Here is a 22,059-nt window from a genome sequence, read left to right on the forward strand (position 1 = left end):
TTAGCTATAAGTTCCAGTGTCCTGGGTGGAGAGAAGATGGGGAGGACTGGATCTCCAATGGCCAGAGCTGCTCTGGGACTGCACACCAGAACCGAATTCTGTTGCCACAGACCATTTCCATTGTCTTTCTAAGTCTGCCCTTGTGTTCCCCAACTGAGAGGTCCAGAAGTATCTATCACTGCTGAATCAAATGTCCCACCTTGCTGAGGCTGGAAGCTAGGGCTGGGCTGGGATTGCACACTGGACTCCAGTTCTACAGACCTTTTTTAACTGACCTTCTAGGTCTTCTTTGGTGTCTCTGGGCTGAGACGTCTGAAAGCTACCATACTACTACTGACTTAGAGGTTAGGCCTGGGCTGGGCTGGGGCTGGGTCAAAGGCTACATGGCAAATCCTGGCCCAGTGTGTCCTGCCCCAGGACTCCCACCCTATTGTCACAGATTTTTTTTTCTATTGAACTTCTAAGTTGCCTTCAGCTGGAAAATGTTCTACTCTGGTTTTTTGGGGGGCATTCTGATGTTCTAAAATTTGTTTAGAGTAATTATTTAAAGGAATTTGGAACAGTTTAGGAGAGAGGTTGGTCAAGTCCTTACCTTTATTCCTCCATCTTGGCTCCATCCATCCACAGCATAGTTTGTTCATCTTTTTATTGCTGTTTGCTTGCTTTGGGATTTTTTTCTCATTTTTCCCCTTTATGATCACCTTTTTCTTGTCAGCATGATAAATGTAGGAAATATGTATAGAAAATTTGCACATTTAACAATATTGGATTATTTGCCATGTAGGGGAGATGGTTGTAAAAAGGAAGGAGAAAAATTTTGTAACAAAAAGTTTTGCAAGGGTGAATGTTGAAAATTATCTTTGTGTGTATTTTGAAAATAAAAAAGTTATTATTTTTTAAAATGTGACTACAAATCACCCTAAAAATGTTCAAATCAATTTTATTTATTTATTTATTTTTGCTGAGGCAATTGAGGTTAAGTGAATTGCCCAGGGTCACATAGCTAGTAGGTGTTAAGTGTCTGAGATCAAATTTGAACTCAGGTCCTCCTGACTTCAGGGCTGGTGCTCTAACCACTGTGCAACCTAGCTGCCTCTCAAACCAACTTTAAATTGGTCGTTAATTTCATCTCCTTTCCCAAAAGACTCATGGAAGAAGTAAACCAAACAAGCATTTCCAAGTTCATCCTCCTGGGCCTTTCAAAACAGTCCAGACATGAGAGGTTTCTGTTTTTCCTGTTTCTGGTCATGTACCTGATCACGGTGCTATGGAACCTCCTCATCATTCTGGCCATTAGAACTGACTCCCACCTTCACACCCACATGTACTTCTTCCTCAGCAATTTGTCCCTCGTTGACATCTGCTTCACATCCATCATTGTTCCCAAGATGTTGGTTCCCACATATCTGGAACTAAAGCAATTTCTTACATTGCATGTCTGACACAAGTGTTCTTCTTCAGCTGGTTTGCAGGATTAGATAGTATTATCCTTGCTTCCATAGCCTATGACTGCTATGTGACCATCTGTGCCCCATTACACTATACCATGATCATGACCCAAAAAGTTTGTGCCCATCTAGCAGCAATGTGCTGAATTTGAGCCTATACTGATGCCCTGATTCACACAGCCTCCCAGCCCTGACTTTCATTCTGTGGCCACAGTGAAATTCTTCTGTGAACTCAGCATGATCACAAAGTTGGCTTGCTCAGACACCTTGCTCAATGACTTGTTGGTCTACACAATAGGAAACCTGACAGCTGTTATGCCCTTTATCTGACTCCTCATCTCCTACATGTGCATTTTCATTACTGTCCTGAAGATGCCATCAACTCATGGGAAAAAGAAAGCTTTCAACACTTGTGGCTCTCACCTTGCTGTGGTCTGTCTCTTCTATGGAACAGTCATTGCAGTGTATTTCAACCCCACATCCACCCATAGTGCCAAAAGGACACAGCAGCAGCTGTGATGTATATACTCTTGTCACCCTTGAACATGAAAAGAGCCCTAAGGAAGCTTTTCACCAGAGAATCAGATCTCTCCCTATTTATAGACATCCTGCTGGGCCTGGGTACCTGTGTCTCAAACAATTCATCAAAGAATTAATAAATTTTCAATAAAACTGTCCAAATTTGATTAATGAAGTCAATTGCTCACTTTTACCTATGCTAAGGGTGACATACTGAGATAAAAAGATCATAGGAGCTTTGCTTCTCCTTCTGGTACTACTAACTTCTCAGGTGAGTAATCACTTAATGTCCTGTGCCTCAGTTTCCTCATATTAAAAATGAAGGAGCAACTACAAAGGGAGTAATGTATAGAGCTAAACAAAATGAGATTCTGCAACTTACAAACTTTCGTATCTAGAGCATTGAATACTCTTCATTGTGAGAGGTAAACTTGAACTCTGGTCTTCTTGATTTCAAGACTTGCCCATCTGTTTTCTATGCTACACTGCTGCTCTAAGAAAAGTTGACAATAAAGAGTTTAAACTGACAAAACAGGAAAGCTTTTAGGAACAAAGCTGAGCAAATCAGATATGTCACCACATTAGTTTTTATGGTTTAGCACTTTTTTGGATTGTTTGCTCATTTTCCCATTCTATTATCAGATTTTGGAATTTTATGCATTGGAATCTGTTTATCTTTTTAAGTTAAATCGCACTGTCCTGAGATTTAAACTTTTTCATTCTGCTGTTTTCACAGATAGCTCAGGAGATCTATAAATTTTGGGTACTTCAAAGTACCAAAGGTGGAATGATCTAGGGAGAACTGTGATGAGTGCTTCCTGATCTATGCTCTGGTCCTTATCCAGATACCACCCTTTCTCTCTCAAACAAAAACTCCTCTGTTCCCTAGAACAAAGTATGTGTAAAATTAGAAATGTAATTTGGAGCCAGGTGATAAAGAGATAAAATAGCCATAGGGAGCCATATGTGTTTGATCTTCTCTTTTCCTACAAGGTCGAACTTGGTTTATTGTTTCATGAATAGTCTAGACTTAAGAAAGTGATGGAGAAAATATTGACACAACAGATTAAACTTAAAAGTGAGTGATGTACACATTTTACCCCAGCGACCTTCAGTTAAACATTTATTACAATACCATTGCTTATATTACATGAGTCAGAAATTAATTGTGTTAATTCCATTCATAATCCCAAGAAGAATTTTTATTTTCTGATCAAACTAAAGAACAAAAACTTCAAATAGTGTGACTGCATTATTCAAAGTCACAAAAATGAAGAGGGAGAGAGATGGAATCAGAGAGAATCAAAATTGTTGGGCATCTAGCTAAAGAATTCTTTTTTTAATGTTTATTTAATTTTTGGAATAAGAAAAGCATTTCCATAACATGGTAAAATATTGGGGAACGAAGATAATCACACATGAACCTTCAAGTCTGTTCCTTTAAATATTTGTTATTTCTTTTAAATTTATGAAAAATTATTGTATAAATTCCTTTTGTTCTTTTCTTCTCCACCTTGCCCTAGGGATGGCTACCATTAGACACAAATATGTAAAGTCATTCTATACATTCTTCTATTGATCAATTCTTTATCTGGATGAAGATGGCATCCTCCTTCATATGTACTTTGTAGTAGATTGGGGTATTTATAATAATCAATCTGACAGCCACTCAAAGATTTGCTTAAAATAATATTGGTGTTACTATATGCAATGTTTTCTTAATTTTGCTCATTTCACTATCTAAAATTTCATGCAAGTATATCCATGTTTTTTCTAAGAGCTCATTGTTTCTTATATTACATTAGTATTCCATCACAGTCACATATAAAAACTTATTTAAACATTCCCAATTGATTGGGGAACCATTCCTGCAATTTCCAATTCTTTGCCACTGCTAATAGAACTGCTGTAAATGTTTTAAAACATATAGGTTCTATTCTTTTTTTCCTCTAATGGTCTTTGGAAATAAACCTGTTGATGGTATTGCTGAGTCACAGTACCCTGTGCATAAGCCCATATTTTTTTCCAAAATGAATGGGTACATTTACATGTGTTTTATCTTAAAGAAGTCACTGAAGATTATGGAAAATGGAAGCATATGACAAGATTTGGGGTTAAAAGATTATCATTTCAGCATTCATATAAAGGACAGATATGAAAGGGAAGATTTTCCTACCAACTTTCCTCAACTACTTTCCTTAGGAGATAGACACAGCAAGAGGAAAGATTGCTACTTATCACACTTAGAGACTCTCCTCATTGCAAATGAGGGGAGATCAGACTGGTAGGTGCAACAGGAAATAGAAGATATCTTCTATTGGCCCAGGTGAAAGGTTCACCAACCTTTTTACAACATTCTCCCAGATAGCATACACAGCTGTGCTATTATCCAATTTGATCCCCCAAACAACCCCCTGAGATCAATACTAGTATTGTCCACATTTTACAGTTAAGTGACTTTCCTATGGTCACCCAGGTAATCAGTATTTTGAGGGCAGACTTGAACTCAAATCTTCCAATCTCTAGAACCAATACTCTGTGCCATTACATTGTGAGCTCCTTAAGGACAGAAACTGTCTTTTGCCTCTCTTTATATCCTCAGCACTTAGCACACTGTTCGCCAGACTAATTTATTGACTGACTATCCATTGTTATTTAGGATGACCCATCCAAAGAGCTTTGGCTTTAGAAAGAACCAAAGGATCCGAGGCGGAAATTTAGTTCATACTCCAACCTATATGACCCTGGCTTGGCAAGCCTGCTGTTTTGTCCATTGTAAAATAAAGTCACAGAATTAGAAGATCATTAGTAAGGTGTGTCACTGGATTGGGTGTAGGCTGCTGTTAGATACTGAAATTCCTAATTTCTCTGGTTAAAAGGAATAAATCACAAAAGTGAGAATAAAATGTAAACTGTGAACTGTGACTGTGAATTGGAGAAATGGTGTATTTTAGTGGGGAACTCACTGATTCTGCACTCAGAGATGATGGTTTATTTGATTCTTACCTATTTGACTTGGACAAATCACATAACAGCCCCCAAATTTAGTTCTGTCAATTCTGAAATAGGGGATTCAGACTAAATAGGTCTCTGAAGATCTTTCCAGTTTCAAATCTGTACTAGTGTAGTGCTGAGTGCCAAAGGAGCCTCTGATACAAGTTTACATATAATGTGTGTTTTAAGTTCCCTCTCATCCCTGATATCCTGTGGGCTATATGCTAGAATCAATTTCAGCTCAATGCTCCAAGATTAAAGTTTCTTTCCCTACAAAAAAGTTAAAAACACAGGGAGTTCTTGGCATTGGTATTATAGCAGCATTGTGGAAATAAATTAGAAAACTTTATTCAAAATCTTCCCCACAGGAAGCCAAGCCCAAAGTGAATGTAGTGGAAAGAGGACAATTACTTAGGGCTAATTTCTAACAAGGACTTGAGGGAATTGGAGCTTTAGGTGCAAGGACTCTATAAAGGCATTTACATTGATACCCCTTCATCTTTTCTAGTAAGCAGACCAGTTTCTTGTTTTAAGGCATGCCTCCTCAGTCCACATCTCAAGCCCTCTTTCTTCTGGAACAGCTCATTGATTTGGCCAGTTCCCTGATCAATCTATGTGATGGAAATCTGGGAAGACACTGGAGTTGGATTTTTTAAAGAAGAGAATAGAAGATCCTGACCAAATATCCAAGTAGGTAAATCTGCATAAGTCACCTTCCATTTATTTTAAGGGAGATAACTCACAAAATATGGTGCAGTGCCTGAATCACAGAATCTTAGAAACTTCATGCTAAAATGGACTTAAGTATGTAGATTGCCAAAGTGAATGATGGAATGTCTTTTACTTTTGTCTTTTTTTTTCCTTTTTTATCATTATTGATAGAATAAAATACTTTCCCCATCTAATATGTTTCCATAATCCATCCAAATAGAAATACATTGTTTTTATCGACTAAAATCAAATAAAAAATTAAAATTCAAAAATGAATTTTTCTCAAGAATATTTTATTTCAAATCACAATGAAACATACTCTATGACATTTCTTTTCTAAATAATCATATAGAAATTAAATTTCTGAGGTTAAAAATATTTAATCAAAGACTTACAAAGTTTCTGTTTCCATGAAGGAAACATAAACCCCCTTTTGTTACCCTTCATGGGTATATGATTTTAAAAAAAATGAAATATTCAGCATATAGACGACTTAACTTTAAGCATTACTTAAGCATTTTGAAGTTCAGCTGAAATGCTATGTTATATAAAAAGAAAAAAGAATTGTTTCAAAAATATTAAAAGTAAAAATATGTAATGATTACAGAATACTTTTCTGGGGCCATAGGACAAATGTCCAAATTTTTCAAAGGATATTTAACATTTTTGTTTGACAGGATTTCCATGTTTGGTATGAAATAGGATGATGATAGAAAATATATGATAATTTCTTAATTATGGTCACAAGTGTTAATTAAGCTCACTACATGTAACAAAATCATGTAAGTTACTAACATACCAAAAATAAAAATAACTTTTTATAGAGATGTTTTCCAAAGTTCTTTTAGGGAACATATTACAAAGAGGCAAATTATTTTTGTGTAACGGAAGGGTCAAAATAAATGATTAGAAGTTTTAACTAAGAGGACATTAAAATGAATACTTAATTCTCTTCTCAATTCTTTCCAGATAGATTTTTAGATTACTAAATATTCAATAAAAGTGTCCAAAAGATCAAAATCATCAGTTATGTATGTTTTGGTAATATGACATTAATTTTCTAATCATGAAACAGTAATTTTGCTAAAGGACATCTCACAGTCAACAAACTCATGAGAGCAGTCTCCTTCCATTTTCTTTACACTATTTTCATTCTATGGAAGATTCATAAAATTTAGCCTTATGAAACATTGTCAAATCTATCATAGCTTATTCCCTAGTATTGTGCTAAATGATGAAAAAAAAAATACAAGAGAAATGATTGGGATTAAGTAGCATTTGCTAAAATGAACCAAACACAATTTGCATTATTGTGTACTCTATACAGTAGATAGATGCATATCATATATGCAACTGATAATAAAGTTTCCAAAATTCCAAATTTGAAACTTCCAAAATCTTAAATTAAAAAAAAACACATGTTACTTTGGTTCAGAAGTTTCAAGTTATTGTTTCAATATATTTAGATGATTTTTCTCATTCCTTAATATTTAGTCATTAGAAAAAGAACAACTTTCTCACATATATATACATGAAATGTTTGCTAAATATCTGTGTAAGCAAAAAGAACACAAACTCGCAACAGACCAACAAAAAGTTAGCAAACTTTTGTTCCAAAATAATTAGTTTCAAAACTTACTTTTTGATTAAATATACATATATTCAGATAAAAATATTAATGTTAATATTCACTGTTTAAGAAGCCCTTCTTAAGGAAACCATAAAAATAATTTCTGTTGTTAAAAAGTCTCATACTTATTGAGTACTATTCAATTTTGTTTTATCTTCAAGTTTCTAAGTTCAGAGCAAATGTACAGAGTAAGCAGAATTCTGATCCATTTCAACATGAGGCTTTGCAAGTCTAAAATTTAGTTAATTCTAATGGTGGCTTAAAATTTTATTTAGCCTTGTGTTGTTAATATTCTACCACTTTGCCACTTAGGCTGGCCTCCAATTGGGTTTTCTAATCAAAATTAAAGATTGATTAGTCCCTTCAAGAATCAGCCATATGCTTCATTGGAAGTTATGATGGTTCACTGATTCTCTACATTAAGCTTTGTTGGAATGCAAATGGATTTACAAAGTATTTTTTTGAACTACTAAAGTATTAGGCTGAAGGCATTGGAGGGAGGGGATAGCAACCAAAGATTTGTAATTATAAAGCCTTAGTTCAAGTCATTGCTGTCATAGCATGCTGAAAACTATTAATTCAACTTAGATTTAAAATGGAGGGAGTTAGAAAAGGGGAAGGAGAAATGTAATGCCTCAGTTTCCCTGAATCATTACGCTATACCCTGAATAAAATGATTATGGCCACACACACTCTTTCCTTACCTCATTAAACTCTGGTCATTCTCACATTCCAGTGAGTCACAAAACTCCAGATGGCTTAGCTCATATGCCAGGGTATTGCTCATTATCTCTTATACTAGAATCTCTGTCTCCTGCTCCTGACCTTCTTGACCCCCAACCTATCAAAACTAAAGTTATGATACTTCCTGAAATTATAACTTATCCAGTGTTCTTCCTCCTTGCCTTTGTTTCCCTGATAAATAGAACCCTATAAAAGTCTCTGGAATAAATTGCTTGCTGCTGGATGCTTTGAGACAAAAGTCCCATTCAGCCCAGCTCGTTTCGGCTAGCCTAAATTCTCCACTATTAAAATATTAAAAACCCAATCTCTGTCTTGCTTCAATTTCTCCGACATTACAGGAGGAGAAAGAGGAAGAAAGGGAGAAAAAAGAAGAAACAGAGGAGAAAGAGGAAGAAGGAAACAAGCAAAAGGAGAGAACAGAAAAAGAAGAAGAAGAAGAAGATGAAGTACTCAACAGAACTTAGAATTGAAAAATAGAAAGGACTTGGTATATAAATTGGCTAGAGATCTTATCATATAAAAAGTTTATAAAATTTTTATAAAAATATCTTATCATATAAAAAGCTCAAAAGAAACTTGGGCCATGGAATTTCAGAGTTGCAAAAAACTAAACATAGTCTACAAGTGGGGCTTCCTGCTCCCAAATCTCTCCTCATTCCAATTTACCTCTAATCAGCTGTTAAATTCATTTTCTTTTACCATGGATATGAACAGTCCCACTACCACCACCTTTCCCATGCCCAAATGACAAAATACTTTGGCCCCTATTGCATCTACAATCAAATAAAAAAATCTTCAATTTGACTTCCTAATCTTCTTAGATGACTTATCCCTATCTTTCTTTTCTTTCTAGATACCTCTAAATACCTGAAGTGACACTGATTGCATTTTTATTTCCCACAGGAGACTCACCACATCTTCAAGCTGAGAATATTCATCTGGCTGACCCCAGAAATAATATTCTTGTAAGTATAAGCATGACAGAAAGTTTCAGAGAAATAATAGCTTCTATACTGATAACAATCAGGTTTCAAAAAACATTTGAAAAGATAAGATATAATGAGAAAAAATTACTAGTAATTTACTAATATTTGTAGCAAAGAAATTTCCTAGTAAAATAGAAATTTACTTGTAATAAATATAAAATCCTATTCCTTTGTTGCAAAAGTAACTGTACAAACAAAGGTATGTGCAGACAACAGTTTCTCTTTAAAAAAAAAAATAAATAAAGAAGATATTAATCAACTGGTAGCCTGATATTGGGCAACTAGGTGGTCCAGTATATAGAGCACTAGACCTGGAGTCAAGTAGATCTGAGTTCAAATTCAGCATTATTTTTCTTTATCCAGTCTTGTGACATCTTTCCTTTTCTCCAGAATCTCTCCAAAACTGCTGCTAATGGCTTAACAGTCACATTTTCTGGGACCTTGAAGACCATGTGATGGAGTACAGCCAGGGCAGCTCACTGGAAAATTGAGAAAGGACAGTCTGGGGGTCTTTTCCTATTCCATCATTTACCTTGAGTTTCAATCCATATTAAACAATCGTGTTCTAGTCTTCCGAACTTATTCCTCATTTGAAAACCATTCACACTATTTAGCAGGGAAAAAAAAAGAAAAGAAAGATTTCATAGTACTAATACTAGTTTGATCAGCCACAGTGAGACAGGGTGGAACTTACAACCAACCAGGCATTTTTATTATTCCATTTACCCTTAATGGCCTGTCTATCCTTTGTATAATCTGCTTCTTTTTCCAAAAAGACTTTAAAACATTTTCAAAGTGGGGGAACTGAGGTGGCACAGTAGATGGAATTCTAGTTCTAGTGTAAGGAAGACCTGAGGTCAAATCTAGAATTATATACTAACTGTGTGTGTGGACAGTTTACTTTACACTGCTTGCCTCAGCCCCTCATCAATAAAATGAGCTAGGGAAGGAAATGCCAAACCACTTCAGTATCTTTAATCAAAAAAAACCACAAATGGGGTTACCAAGTGTCAGACACGACTGCAAGTGACTGAACATCAATTCATTTTCATGGGACTTTTGCATACATTTGTATTCATCTTCCATTACTTGCCCTTGCTTTCAATTTCTGAAAAGATATTTCTACAGTACATTTTTTGTACCTTTTTTGGTTTCTTTAGAGAATTATTTCTTCTCTTTCTCACCACAACACTTTGTGTTTTAAGTATTTAATTCTTGAGAGTTTCTCATTCTGCCTTATTTGAAGCCATGGAGTACAAACCATCCTCTTTCTAAAACACTGGAAATTTGCTTGTCCAAGATCTAGAGTATGCATCTGCTTACCTTGGCTGTCCTTTTTCAAAAATGTTAAATTGGAATGGTTACATCCTCTCAAGATTCCCAGAATTTCTACCTCAAAACCATTTTCTCCATGTTGATTCTCTCCACTCATTTTTGAAAGGAAATTACTATTATAACATGGCAACAAAAATATATGTATCAGCTATTGCCCTTTAGGCACAGAAAGAGCACCAGCATGTTTGCATAATCATTATCTCTTTCTATCTCTCTACAAAGTTTGTGATCAGTTTCCCAAATCCTTGATGTATGTATTTCCTTTTGGTTTGGTATAGTGTTCAATTACAAGAGTATTGTTTCTCTTTCTATTCCCACTGATCCTCAGAAAATGATATTAGACAATCAATAAGCATTTATTAATATTTACTGTTTATCTTGCTAAGTGCTAGGGATACTAAGAAAAATTTATTTAAGTTTCTGCTCTCCAGGAACACAGTCTAATCAGAAAATAATATGAAAAGAATTATACACAAAACATACTTGAATAAAGGATAAATTTTAGGTAATCAAAAGAGGAAAGGCAATAAATTAAGGGATTGGAGGGAATAGATTCATGTAGGAGATAGGATATTAGCTAAGACTAAAAGGTCCTAAGGAAGACAGAAGGCAAAAATAAAGAGAGAATGGGAATGGAGGACAGTCAGTAGAAGTATGTGAAGTTTGGAAATGGAATGTCTTGTGTGAGAAAAAGCAAGATGGCTGGTGTCTAGGACCACAGGGTATATGGTGAAAGTGTATGAAGACTGGAAAGATGGGACAGAGACTGACTATGAAGGACTTACTTTGAATACCAAACAGATGATTTCTATTTTATTCCAGAGATAATAGAAAACCACTTGAGATTGTTGAGTAAGGGGTAGATATGATATTTAGAGGGATCAGTTTGACAGCTGAATGAAAGATGGACTAAGGTAAGAAGAAAAGTAAGGCAGAGAAATCAACAAGCAAATATTTTCAATAATCAATGCACGAGGTGATTTAAGGCTTCACCAAGGTACTGGAAGTGTGAAAGTAGAGAAAGAGGTGCATAAGAGAGATAGTGTAAAAATAAAATCAATAGAACTTGACAGCATATTGGATGTGAGATGGGATGATAGAAAGTAAAGGTTATGAACCTAGGAAGACAGTATTCTCAGTAATAAGAGCAGTAATAGGGAAGTTGGAAAGGAAGTTTTTAGGCAAAAGATAACAAATTCCATTTTGGCCATGTTTGAGACATGCAATAGGCAACTGAAGATATAAACCTATTAAGATAAAGGGAGAAGTTAGAGGTAATTAAATAAGTTTGAGCATCATTTACATGAAAATGATCATTGAATCCACCTTTTTTTCCCCTGAGGCAATTGGCCTTAAGTAGCTTCCCCAGGGTCACACAGCTAGAAAGTGTTAAATGTCTGAGACCAAATTTGAATTCAGGTCCTCCTGACTTCAGGGCTGGTGCTCTATCCACTGTACCCCCTAGCTGCCCCCAATCATACTTTCATTATTTGGTTCTTAGATTTCTTCCCATAAAAATAGTGTCTAAATATATAGGACTGAAGATCCATCACTTCTTTATCTAGTTTCTCCTTTTAAATAAAGTACACGGGAAGCTATATGATATAATGGAAAGAGAACCAGTCCTGAGTTCAAATCCAGCTTCACACACTTGATACTTACTTATCGTGTGACCCTGGGCAAGTCATTTAACTCCAATGCTTTGCCCAAAATAGATAAATAAATAAAGGATGACTTTTCAAAGTAGGATGAAATGGTATAATTTTTTAAAATATATAGCAAAGTGCTTGGCATAATAGAAGGTTCTTAATAAATAAAATTTTTCTTCTCCATTTTTCCTCAAAATTTAAAACAGTACAATTAGACTACTTTGCATGCTATCAACAGAGATTGGCTATTTTCCCAAAACTTTTTTCCAACAATCATAATTTGTATCTTTTGTCATATTTCCAAATTAGGAGAGTAACAGGTAAAATTGCAGAGTATTGGTACCATGATTGGAAAAATAATTTCCTGACTCATTTGTAGCTAAATTCTATTTGTTTTCATTCTTTGATGCTTTTTTATTAGAGAATGCCCTTTGTAATAAATCTCTTCCAAATTACTTATGATTCTCAGGCTATTAGCAGTGATATTTTTAATGCGATCAAATGTTTTCCCATTATCTCATTTTTCTTATAATTCGATCTTTATTGATTTTAGTCATATAAAAATTTCCACACCAACTTTAAATTGGTCATTCTTATTTCATCTCCTTTACCAACAGATGCCGAAAGAAGGAAATCAAACAAGCATCTCTGAGTTCATCCTCATGGGCCTTTCAAACAAGCCTGAACAGGAGAGACTTCTATTTTTCCTATTCCTGATTATGTACCTAGTCACCATGCTGTGGAACCTGCTGATCATTCTGGCCATTAGAACTGACTCTCACCTTCACACCCCCATGTACTTCTTCCTCAGCAATTTGTCCCTCGTCGACATTTGCTTCACATCCAGCACTGTCCCCAAGATGTTGGTTAACTATATATCTGGAAATAACTCAATTTCTTATATTGCATGTCTGACACAAATGTTCTTTTTCATCTGGTTTGGAGGAATGGATAGTGTCATCCTTGCTTCCATGGCCTATGACCGCTATGTGGCCATCTGTGCCCCATTACACTATACCATGATCATGACCCAAAAAGTCTGTGCCTCTCTAGTAGCAGTGTGCTGGTGTTGGGCCTGTATTGATGCCCTGATTCACACAGTCTCCCTGACCCGACTTTCATTCTGCGGCCACAATGAAATCTCTCATTTCTTCTGTGATCTCATTACAATCACAAGGTTGGCCTGCTCAGATACTTCGTTCAATGACTTGATGGTCTACACAGTAGGAGGACTGACAACTGTCATGCCCTTTATTGGCATCCTCATCTCCTACACTCGTATTTTCATTGCAGTCTTGAAGATTCCCTCCACTCATGGGAAAAAGAAAGCTTTCAACACTTGTGGCTCCCATCTAGCTGCGGTCTGTCTCTTCTATGGAACAATCATTGAAATTTACTTCAACCCCACATCCACCCATACTGCCCAAAAGGACACAGCATCAACTGTCATGTACACTGTAGTCACCCCCATGCTGAACCCTTTCATCTACAGTGTAAGGAACAATGATATGAAAAGAGCCCTGAGGATGCTTTTTACTAGAAAACCAGATCTCTCCCTATGATTGTAAACATCCTGGTAGGCTTGTGTACCTGTGTTTCAAACAATTCATCAATGAATTAATAAATTTTAAATAAACTATCCAAATTTGATTAGTGAAGTCAATTGGAACTCTTTCCTATACTAGTGTTGACGTACTGAGATAAGAATGTCATAGGTACTTTGCTTCTCCGTCTGGTTCTACCCACTTTTTAGCAGAGCAATCACTTCATGTCCTGCCCCTCCGTTTTCTCATCTGGGGAATGACGGGACAACTACATATGGAATACTTTTTTAGAGCTAGACAAAATGAAATTCTGCAACTTATAGACTTACTTGCCTGGTGTTCTGAATAGTCTCCATTATGAGAGGTGGACTTGACCTCTGGCTTTCCTGACTGCAAGACCTACATATATTTTTTCTATGCTACAGGGCTGCTTTGAGAAAAGCTGATATTAGAGTTTAGCCAAACATTGGGAGGCTTTTAATAAATAATGCAGAACAAAGTAGAAGCAGGAAAATGGTATAGAAAATGGTATACTGTAATCATATAAATGAGGGTCAATAATCTTAATTCTGTATAATTATAAGAAAGAATTGGGGAAATGTACCTCTCTATTTTACATACATGGGAGACTTTGGATGTGGAATATGATAGATACTATTTTATATCATCAGTGTATTGGTTGCTTTCTTTAAACTTTTTTTTTTAATTTTCCAAGCAAAAGGAAACAAGCATTTCTTAAGCACTTACTATGAAGGAATGACCTAGTAGCCATATAAAGCTTAAAGATAAGTTAAAAAGCAGGAATGGTAGAGGGCAAAATATACTCATAAAGATATGATGGAATGGTATTTCTTGTGCCTATAAAGGGGTTGGCTTTGTCCAGACAAAGGGACATACTAATAGAAGGGGAAATAGTGGTAGAATGCATCTGGGTCATGTGAGATAATGAGAAAAGAACAACAAATAATAGAATCTCTTTAATACCTTCCTGCTTATTGTGTTGGATGTACCATGTGCTAGATAAAAAATTAGTAAGAAACGAATATAAGGTAACATTATTGTATTTTAAGAAGCAATGAATACAATGGAATGACTTACATGAACAAATACATAATAAAAATGAGTTAAGAAAACAATATTAAAATTGCTACAGCAATGTAAATGGAAACAATGACAACTTCAAAATACTCAAAAATGGATGCCGAGAAATAACAAAAAGCAAGGTCAACTCAAAGAAACAAAAAAAAAAGAAGGCATTTTAGCTCATTTCTTTATAGTCATGATGGGTAAATGGATGTAGACATGGCATATAATATCAAATAAGTTTTTTCTCTTTTTCTTTAAAATAAAACTTTTATTCCAAGAGATGATTGTGAGTGGTGGGCAGTCAAGTTAAGTCAACAAGCATTTATTAAGTAGCTTTGTACCAGGCTCTCTGCTAAGTACTAGGAATACAAAGAATGGCAAAAATAATACAAAAGAACTCCCTGCTTCCAAGGAGCTCACAGTCTAATGAAGGAGGCAACATGCAAACAACTATGGACAAACAAAGAACATAAATAATAAAATTCAAATAATCAACAGAAAGGAAGCACTGGCATTAAGATAGAACAGGTAGACTTTTTGCAGGGAAATTTTAGCAAAAAATTGAAGGAAGTCAGAAGGTGGAGATGAGAAAGGAGACAATTTAATGAGGAATAAACAGTAAAAATATTCAGTCTGGAGTTGAAATGTCTGCTGTGAGGAGAAGCAAGGAGGATGGTGCTATTGGATTACAGGGGTACAAGAGAGGTATCAATAAATAATGTGTAACAGCAAATAATGAAAGGCTTTGAATACCAAACAGAATTTTATATTTGATTCTGAAGGCAATAGGGAAGCAAAATAAATTAGAAGGATGTGACATAATCAAATCTATATTTCAGGAAGATCAATTTGACAGCAGAATGGAGGATAAACCAGAGTAGAGAAAGACTTAAAGAAGGGAGAATAAACAACAGATGATAATATTTTGGGATATGATGGAAAATCAAGACCATAGAAAAACAAAATACTTTTTAAAATATCCATGGATGGGGAATAGATAGCAATTCTAGACTCACACAGTGTTCATAAACAAGACTATTTGCTACTGGTGAAAATAAAAAGATAAATTGGTAGGACAATTTAGATAAATAACTTATAGTTTCTACTTATAGTCAACTTTGAATTGAAAAATTTACTGTGAACCACAAAATTTTGCTATCTTTTATAAAGTTATGGATATGAAAAAAAGCAATAAAGCATAGGAAAAATTATAAGAACTCATCAGAAAGATACAAAGAGAAGAGAAAAATAAACATTGACTACAATAAAGCAAATGAAAAGGACAAAAAATTTAAGGGAGAAATAATGGATAATTATCATGAACAATCTTGCAACCAGAAAAGCTTTAAAAATGCATGTTCCTCTCTGATTTGTAGAGATAAGGGACTAAGAATATACTGTCAGTTGCTGTGTTCACTGGTTTTGTTAAAAGGATTTTTCCCATGGAAAAAAAAGACCAAAATTTAGGAAAATGCCTCCTAACCACCAGATGAAAAGTCCAATTTTAAGCAATAGGTTGGAAAAAATAACAAAAGCAAAAATGAAATTGACCATAAAAAGCTACTACAATTCCAGGGAAGACCAAGACACAAACTCTTTTTTGTTTTGCTTGATTTATTTTTTAATTAAAGCTTTTTATTTATAAAACATATTCATGGATAATTTTTCATCAGTGACACTTGCAAAACCTTCTATTCCAAATTATCCCCTTTGCCCCCCACCTCCCTCCCCTAGATGGCAGGTAGTCCAATACATGTTAAATATGTTAAAATATATGTTAAATCCAATATATGTATACATATTAATACAGTTATCTTGCTGCACAAGAAAAATCAGATCAAGAAGGGAAAAAAACTGAGAAAGAAAATAAAATGCAAGCAAACAACAACAGAAAGAATGAGAATGCTATGCTGTGGTCCATACTCAGTTCCCAGGGTTCTCTCTCTGGGTAAAGATGGCTGTCTTTATCACTGAACAACTGGAATTGCTTTGAATCATCTCATAGGTGAAGACAGCCACAAGACACAAACTCTGAAGAAGAAAGCAATATAAAGACAGCTACAAGCAAAGCTTCAAAAAAAAAAAAAAAAAAAAAAAAAAAGCCCAACAAGAATTCATGGAAGAGTTCAAGAAAATGCAGGAAAAGATTAGAAAAGAAATGAGAGTAGTGCACGGAAATTATGAAGAAAATTAATAACTTAGTAAAATAACCACAAAAAATTGAAGAAAATAGTACCTTAAGGAACAAAATAGTAAATGAAACACAAAAAATCACTAAAGAAAAGAACTCTTTGAAAAGCAGAATTGCCCAAATTGGGTTGGAGGAGGAAATGATGAATATACAAAAGCTCACTGAAGAAAAAATGTTTTTTTTTTTCTTGATCCTTGATCGTTAACACAGTGCCTAGTGCATATAAAGTTTTAATTAAAACTGTTTGTTAATTGATTCTGGGACTTTCTTATAACTCTCATTTTCTCAATCACTTAAAACTCTGAAGCAATTTCTAACTTTTCTCCTTAACTCCCATATCTAATTTCTCCTTCACCTCCCATATCTAATCAGTCAACAATTTTTTTGAGACCAAGTCTCAATATTTTGCTTATGCTTAAAATGCAACAGCCAATCATGCACCCAATCAGGATAGAAATATTGACCTGTTCTACTTCTGATCCACACTGGAGTTCAACACTGTTTAAGCAGTTTGGTGGATCCTATCAGATTTGTTGCCACCTCCAGATTACTTTAGCCTCAATGAAGCTCAGAACTCCTGAGCTCAATTAATCCATCAGTTTCAGCCTCATCAGTAGCAAAACTTAAATGCATATGGCACCATCTGGTCAACACATCTTGGTAATTCTTCTCAATATCTTTTGTATTTAGTCTTTCTAATTATACTATCATCACTCTAGTCAAAAGCTATTCCTCCAGACTTTACTCTCCCCTGCTTCTCCAAACCGTACTACAATAGCTCTATATTTCAAGGAATTTATGATGCTCAATATATTCCATTCTATTGAATGTACATCATTATCCATACTTCCTTATCCTGGGGTATCCTTGAATATATTTTCCTATAATTCTCCATAGAAGACTTATCCAATGAACTCAGCATCTTTTTTTTAATTTTCTGTAATGTGGTAGGAATATTATTTATCAGAATCTCTTATCCCTAAAGGTGAGCTAGCCCTGACCCAATATCATCTGACTAGTTTTTCCTTAAAAAACATTAAAATTGTCTTTGCAATTTGATCATCTCATAGAACACTGTTACATTTTTTGCCTAATTTTTGCCAACATTGAACATTTTACAGATGGAAACATATTACACATGGAAATCAGCTCTATTATATAATACATTAATTTCCTTTTCTAATTTTACATTTGGAGGATAGAAGGGTTTAAGAATCCTAGATTTTACATGATTTATACTTGTGAACTAGCTATTGGCACATTAAATGTGGGATCCTTGCTCAGCAACCACTGAGTAGACATATCACTAAAAGAACTGAATGATAATTTTTACAGTTTTGTTATATGAAAAACAAGGAGGATTCAGCTAAAAGGAAGAATGGCTTGCTTTGAATAGGCAAATAAAGGAACTGGAATGGAAGGGAGAGGGAAGGAAGTGATTGGTTTTATTGTGTATCTAAATGAAACAAAAAAATATAATTTCATGGAATATTTATTTACCTTATAATAGTAATGCTCATGACAAGCAATTGAAACAGTTATAAAAATAATTGCAGTACATACTAAAATCTGTATCAAACAATTTAGTAGAAAAAGTCTATGAAGAAGTCAACAAAATCCTTCAAATTAAGTCAAAAAATCTTTTTTTCCTTTATTTCTTTTTCTTTTCTTTTTTTGCAAGAGATTATTTGTGGGGCTTATGGCGCTGTGTGGGCCCGCCTTTACTGCTGGAGGAGCCCGGGCTTCTAGAGTCGCCGCTGTGGGCAGCGGCGGCAGGGATGGCCACCATGGCGAGCATGCACGAGAGCCTCTGCTTCAACCCCATGATGACCAATAGTGTGGTGCATGCCAAAGTGTTCGGCATCAAGGACTGGGTGATGCTGTAAAAGATTGCTGTGCTCATGCTGCTAAGCGAGATGGGCAGCACGGTCGGCTCCGCTATTGGCCTTTTGGAGTGGTGACGGCTCAATTAACTCTTGCTGCAACTGCTGCTGCAGGGGCCTGATATGAAGCTGACTCGGCTACACAAGGCAATTGATGAGTTCTGTCCACGTTTGGCAAATTTGGTTCCAATCAGAATCAAGCTGATGGCTGAAGGGGAGCTGAAGGACATGGAGCAGTTCTTTGATGACCTTTCCAATTCCTTTTCTGGAACTGACACCGAGGTTCACAAGATAAGTGTCATAGGTTTATTTCTGCGCCACATGATCTTGGCCTACAATAAGCTTTCTTTCAGTCAGGTGTACAAGTTGTATACGACCCTGCAGGAGTACTTTCAAAATGTAGGGGGGAAAACTGCTGTGGAAGAGGCAGACATGGGCCTGACCATCCCCGAGGAGCAGTTCATGGGTGTGATGGAAAGGGAAGATCTGGACATGCCTTCAAGAGAGGAGGAGATCTCTTGCAGTGGCCACTTTCCCAAAAGCAAGCTGAATATTTTCTTTCCTAACATCCATTAAAGAATGATGAGACGAAAGCACTCACTGGGGCTTCTTTACAGAAAGAATTGAATAACTTGTTGAAATCTAATCCTAATTTTGCTGAAGTGCATTACTTAAACTACTTAACCAGTCTTTGGATCCAAAATGTTTTCATTTCTACACAGTCTTCTCCATTATTTTGACCACCTGATTCTCAGGAACAGAGAGCAAAAGGAATGAAGGTGAGGGTTGTGGGCAGAGCTTGAGATACGTTGCCCTCAATCTGGCTGTCTTGCACTGCTGATTCAGATACTACCAACAGGCAGAGCGGGCCCTGCAGAAAGTGATCAGGATTGCCCAGGAGTCCAATGACCATGTGTGTCTACAGCACTGCTTGAGCTGACTTTATATCTTGGAACAGAAGAGATCAGATAGCTGTGTTCTGTTGGAACATTCAGTGAAGAAAGCCGTGCATTTTGGGCTACTGTATTTAGCACCCCTTGGAATCCAACATCGAGGTTTTGCTGGGAAAACAGTGAGCAAGTTGATGGAAGCCCTGAAGGACTCCGACCTTCTGCACTGGAAGCACAACCTGGCAGAGCTTGTTGATATCAGTCTCGCTCAGAAGATGGAGGCTCTATGGGTGCAGCACCATGGCTCTCCAGCAGGCCCTGCTTAGCATGAACAGCCTGGAGGCCTTGAACCTGAGCGTGCAGCAAAGCAACACCAAATCATTTGCAGTGACGGTGTGTCACCTGGCCAAGCTCCATGCTGAGCAGGGCCGTTTGGCTGCTGCTTCTGAAGTACTGGAGCACTTAAAAGAAAGGTTCCCGACCAACAGTCAGCACATACAGTTGTGGATGCTCTGTGAGCAGAAATTACAGTTTGGAAGAGCTATGAATGATGGTAAATACCACGTGGCAGATTCTCTTGTAACAGGAATCATGGCCCTTAACAGCCTAGAGGGAGCATACAGGAAGGCAATTGTCTTACAAGCCCAGAACCAGATGTCGGAGGCTCACAAGCTTCTCCAGAAGTTGTTGGTTCAGTGTCAGAAGATGAAGAACATAGAAATGGTGATTCTGCTGGCTGTGGGGGAGCTGTACTGTAGGTCTTCTTGCTACACCTTCGCCCTGCCGGTCCTGCTGTAGGCCTTACCTCTGTCCAGGGAGAACTGGCTCCCATACCTGACTTCAGAGACTGTGCTGAGCTTGGCTTTCTCCCAGCTTATCCTTGGAATTCCTGAACAGGCTTGAACATCCTCCATATGGCCATTGAGCCCATCTTGGCAGATGGGGCTGTGCTGGACAAAGGGCGTGCTATGTTTCTGGTGGCCAAGTGCCAGGTTGCTTCTGCTGCTTCCTATGATCTCCAGAAGAAAGTAGAAGCTTTGGAGTCTGCCATCCTGAACCTCAACAAAGCCAAGAGTTACTTTGCAAAAGTGGACTGCAAAGAGCAAATCAGAGATGTTCTTTACTTCCAGGCAAGACTCTACCACATATGGGGAAAGGCCAGGAGAGAAACAGATGTGCCATGCTCTTCCATCAGTTACATCAGGAGCTTCCAGCTCATGGGGTGCCCTTAGTCTACCACCTCTAGCCCAAGGACAGCAGATGCTAGTCTTGTGAGGAATGTTTTCTTCTCCTCACCTTTAAATGATGTATTTTTTATACAATCATATTTGTATTATTGCAATCCCCTTATCAATAAAAATACTCCCTTCAGTTTAAAAAAAAAAGAGAGAGATTATTTGTGAAGAGGAGATATATTCAGTAATTAAAATTATGTAAAATTATCGATAAAATTTTAAAATAAATACAAAGAGATGTGGTAAAGTTCAAAACTTAAAATGTGTGCTGCAGATGTAGGGTTACATAATGTAAAAGGGGTCACAAAATTTTGATTTATTAGCAATAAATGTTAGATTTTTATGTCTATTTTATATACCTATATACCCATGGCAAAAAGAGTCCCGAGGGAGAAAAGATTAATAAACCCTAGTCAAATCATATTAAAAGTCTCTTTCAGTCCTAGCATTGTATAATTCTATAGTTTAGTGCTCCTTTAATCATTTTATAACTAGGGTCAAGTTTTATCACTTATCTAGGGCTACATTTAATGAATCATAAAATATCACCATTGGAAGGTACTTTGGAGATCAAGTAATATAATGAAGAATGCAGCAGAAATCTCTGAAATGGTATAATCAATCATTAATAATCAATCATTCATTAACTTAAGCATTTATTAATCATTTATTATTTACTATATATTGGGTCTTGATAAGTACTATAAATATGAAATTGTATCCCTAAAAAACTTATGTTCTAGAAGGTGAGGCAAAACATGCAAAAATAAATCATATATTCTGAGTGATTATTAAGCTTAGTCATATATGATATGTACTTTGTTGGAAAAGGAAGATAGAACAAGAGGAAAGATGCATAAAAGGAGGAATGATTCAGAAACAAAACAGATTTTTGAGGGATAGAGTAAAATATTAATCAAAGACTTGTAGTAATGATGACAACTTAGTGGATTCTGCTTTATCATTCTGCATTGCTAACAAATCTTTTACTATATAAGAATAAAATTACATTCCATAAACAATTTGTATCACACCCTGGGAGCATCTTCCCTTGCTTCCCTTGGAAGAGATTAACTCTATGAGTAGAGATGATTGGATTACTTTTTCCTTTTGGAGTATGAACTCAAAATGAAATGAAGGAATATCTCTATTGAGGAGACAAGTTGCACCAGGGCAGTACAGAACAGCTAAAAGGAAAGGATTGCCCTTGATAT

At 36.0% G+C, this 22,059-nt stretch overlaps 1 protein-coding gene and 2 pseudogenes across 1 annotated transcript; all 3 read left to right on the plus strand.

Annotated features, from left to right (window-relative positions):
• Positions 1-1,148: 1,148 nt before the first annotated feature.
• Positions 1,149-2,104, plus strand: LOC116420790 (annotated as a pseudogene).
• Positions 2,105-12,633: 10,529 nt separating this feature from the next.
• Positions 12,634-13,578, plus strand: LOC100930582 (olfactory receptor 1361-like). The gene has a single exon (XM_003760989.1). It carries the CDS (start codon positions 12,634-12,636, stop codon positions 13,576-13,578), a length of 945 nt encoding a protein of 314 aa, XP_003761037.1.
• Positions 13,579-18,624: 5,046 nt separating this feature from the next.
• On the plus strand, positions 18,625-20,856 carry LOC100928779 (annotated as a pseudogene).
• Positions 20,857-22,059: the final 1,203 nt, after the last annotated feature.

Source organism: Sarcophilus harrisii, chromosome 1 (assembly GCF_902635505.1).
Source record: "Sarcophilus harrisii chromosome 1, mSarHar1.11, whole genome shotgun sequence".
Lineage (NCBI taxonomy): Eukaryota > Metazoa > Chordata > Mammalia > Dasyuromorphia > Dasyuridae > Sarcophilus > Sarcophilus harrisii.

Bases quoted from the DNA above. Each gene is read 5' to 3' on its own strand.
- LOC100930582 (XM_003760989.1), top strand. From the start codon at position 12,634: ATGCCGAAAGAAGGAAATCAAACAAGCATCTCTGAGTTCATCCTCATG.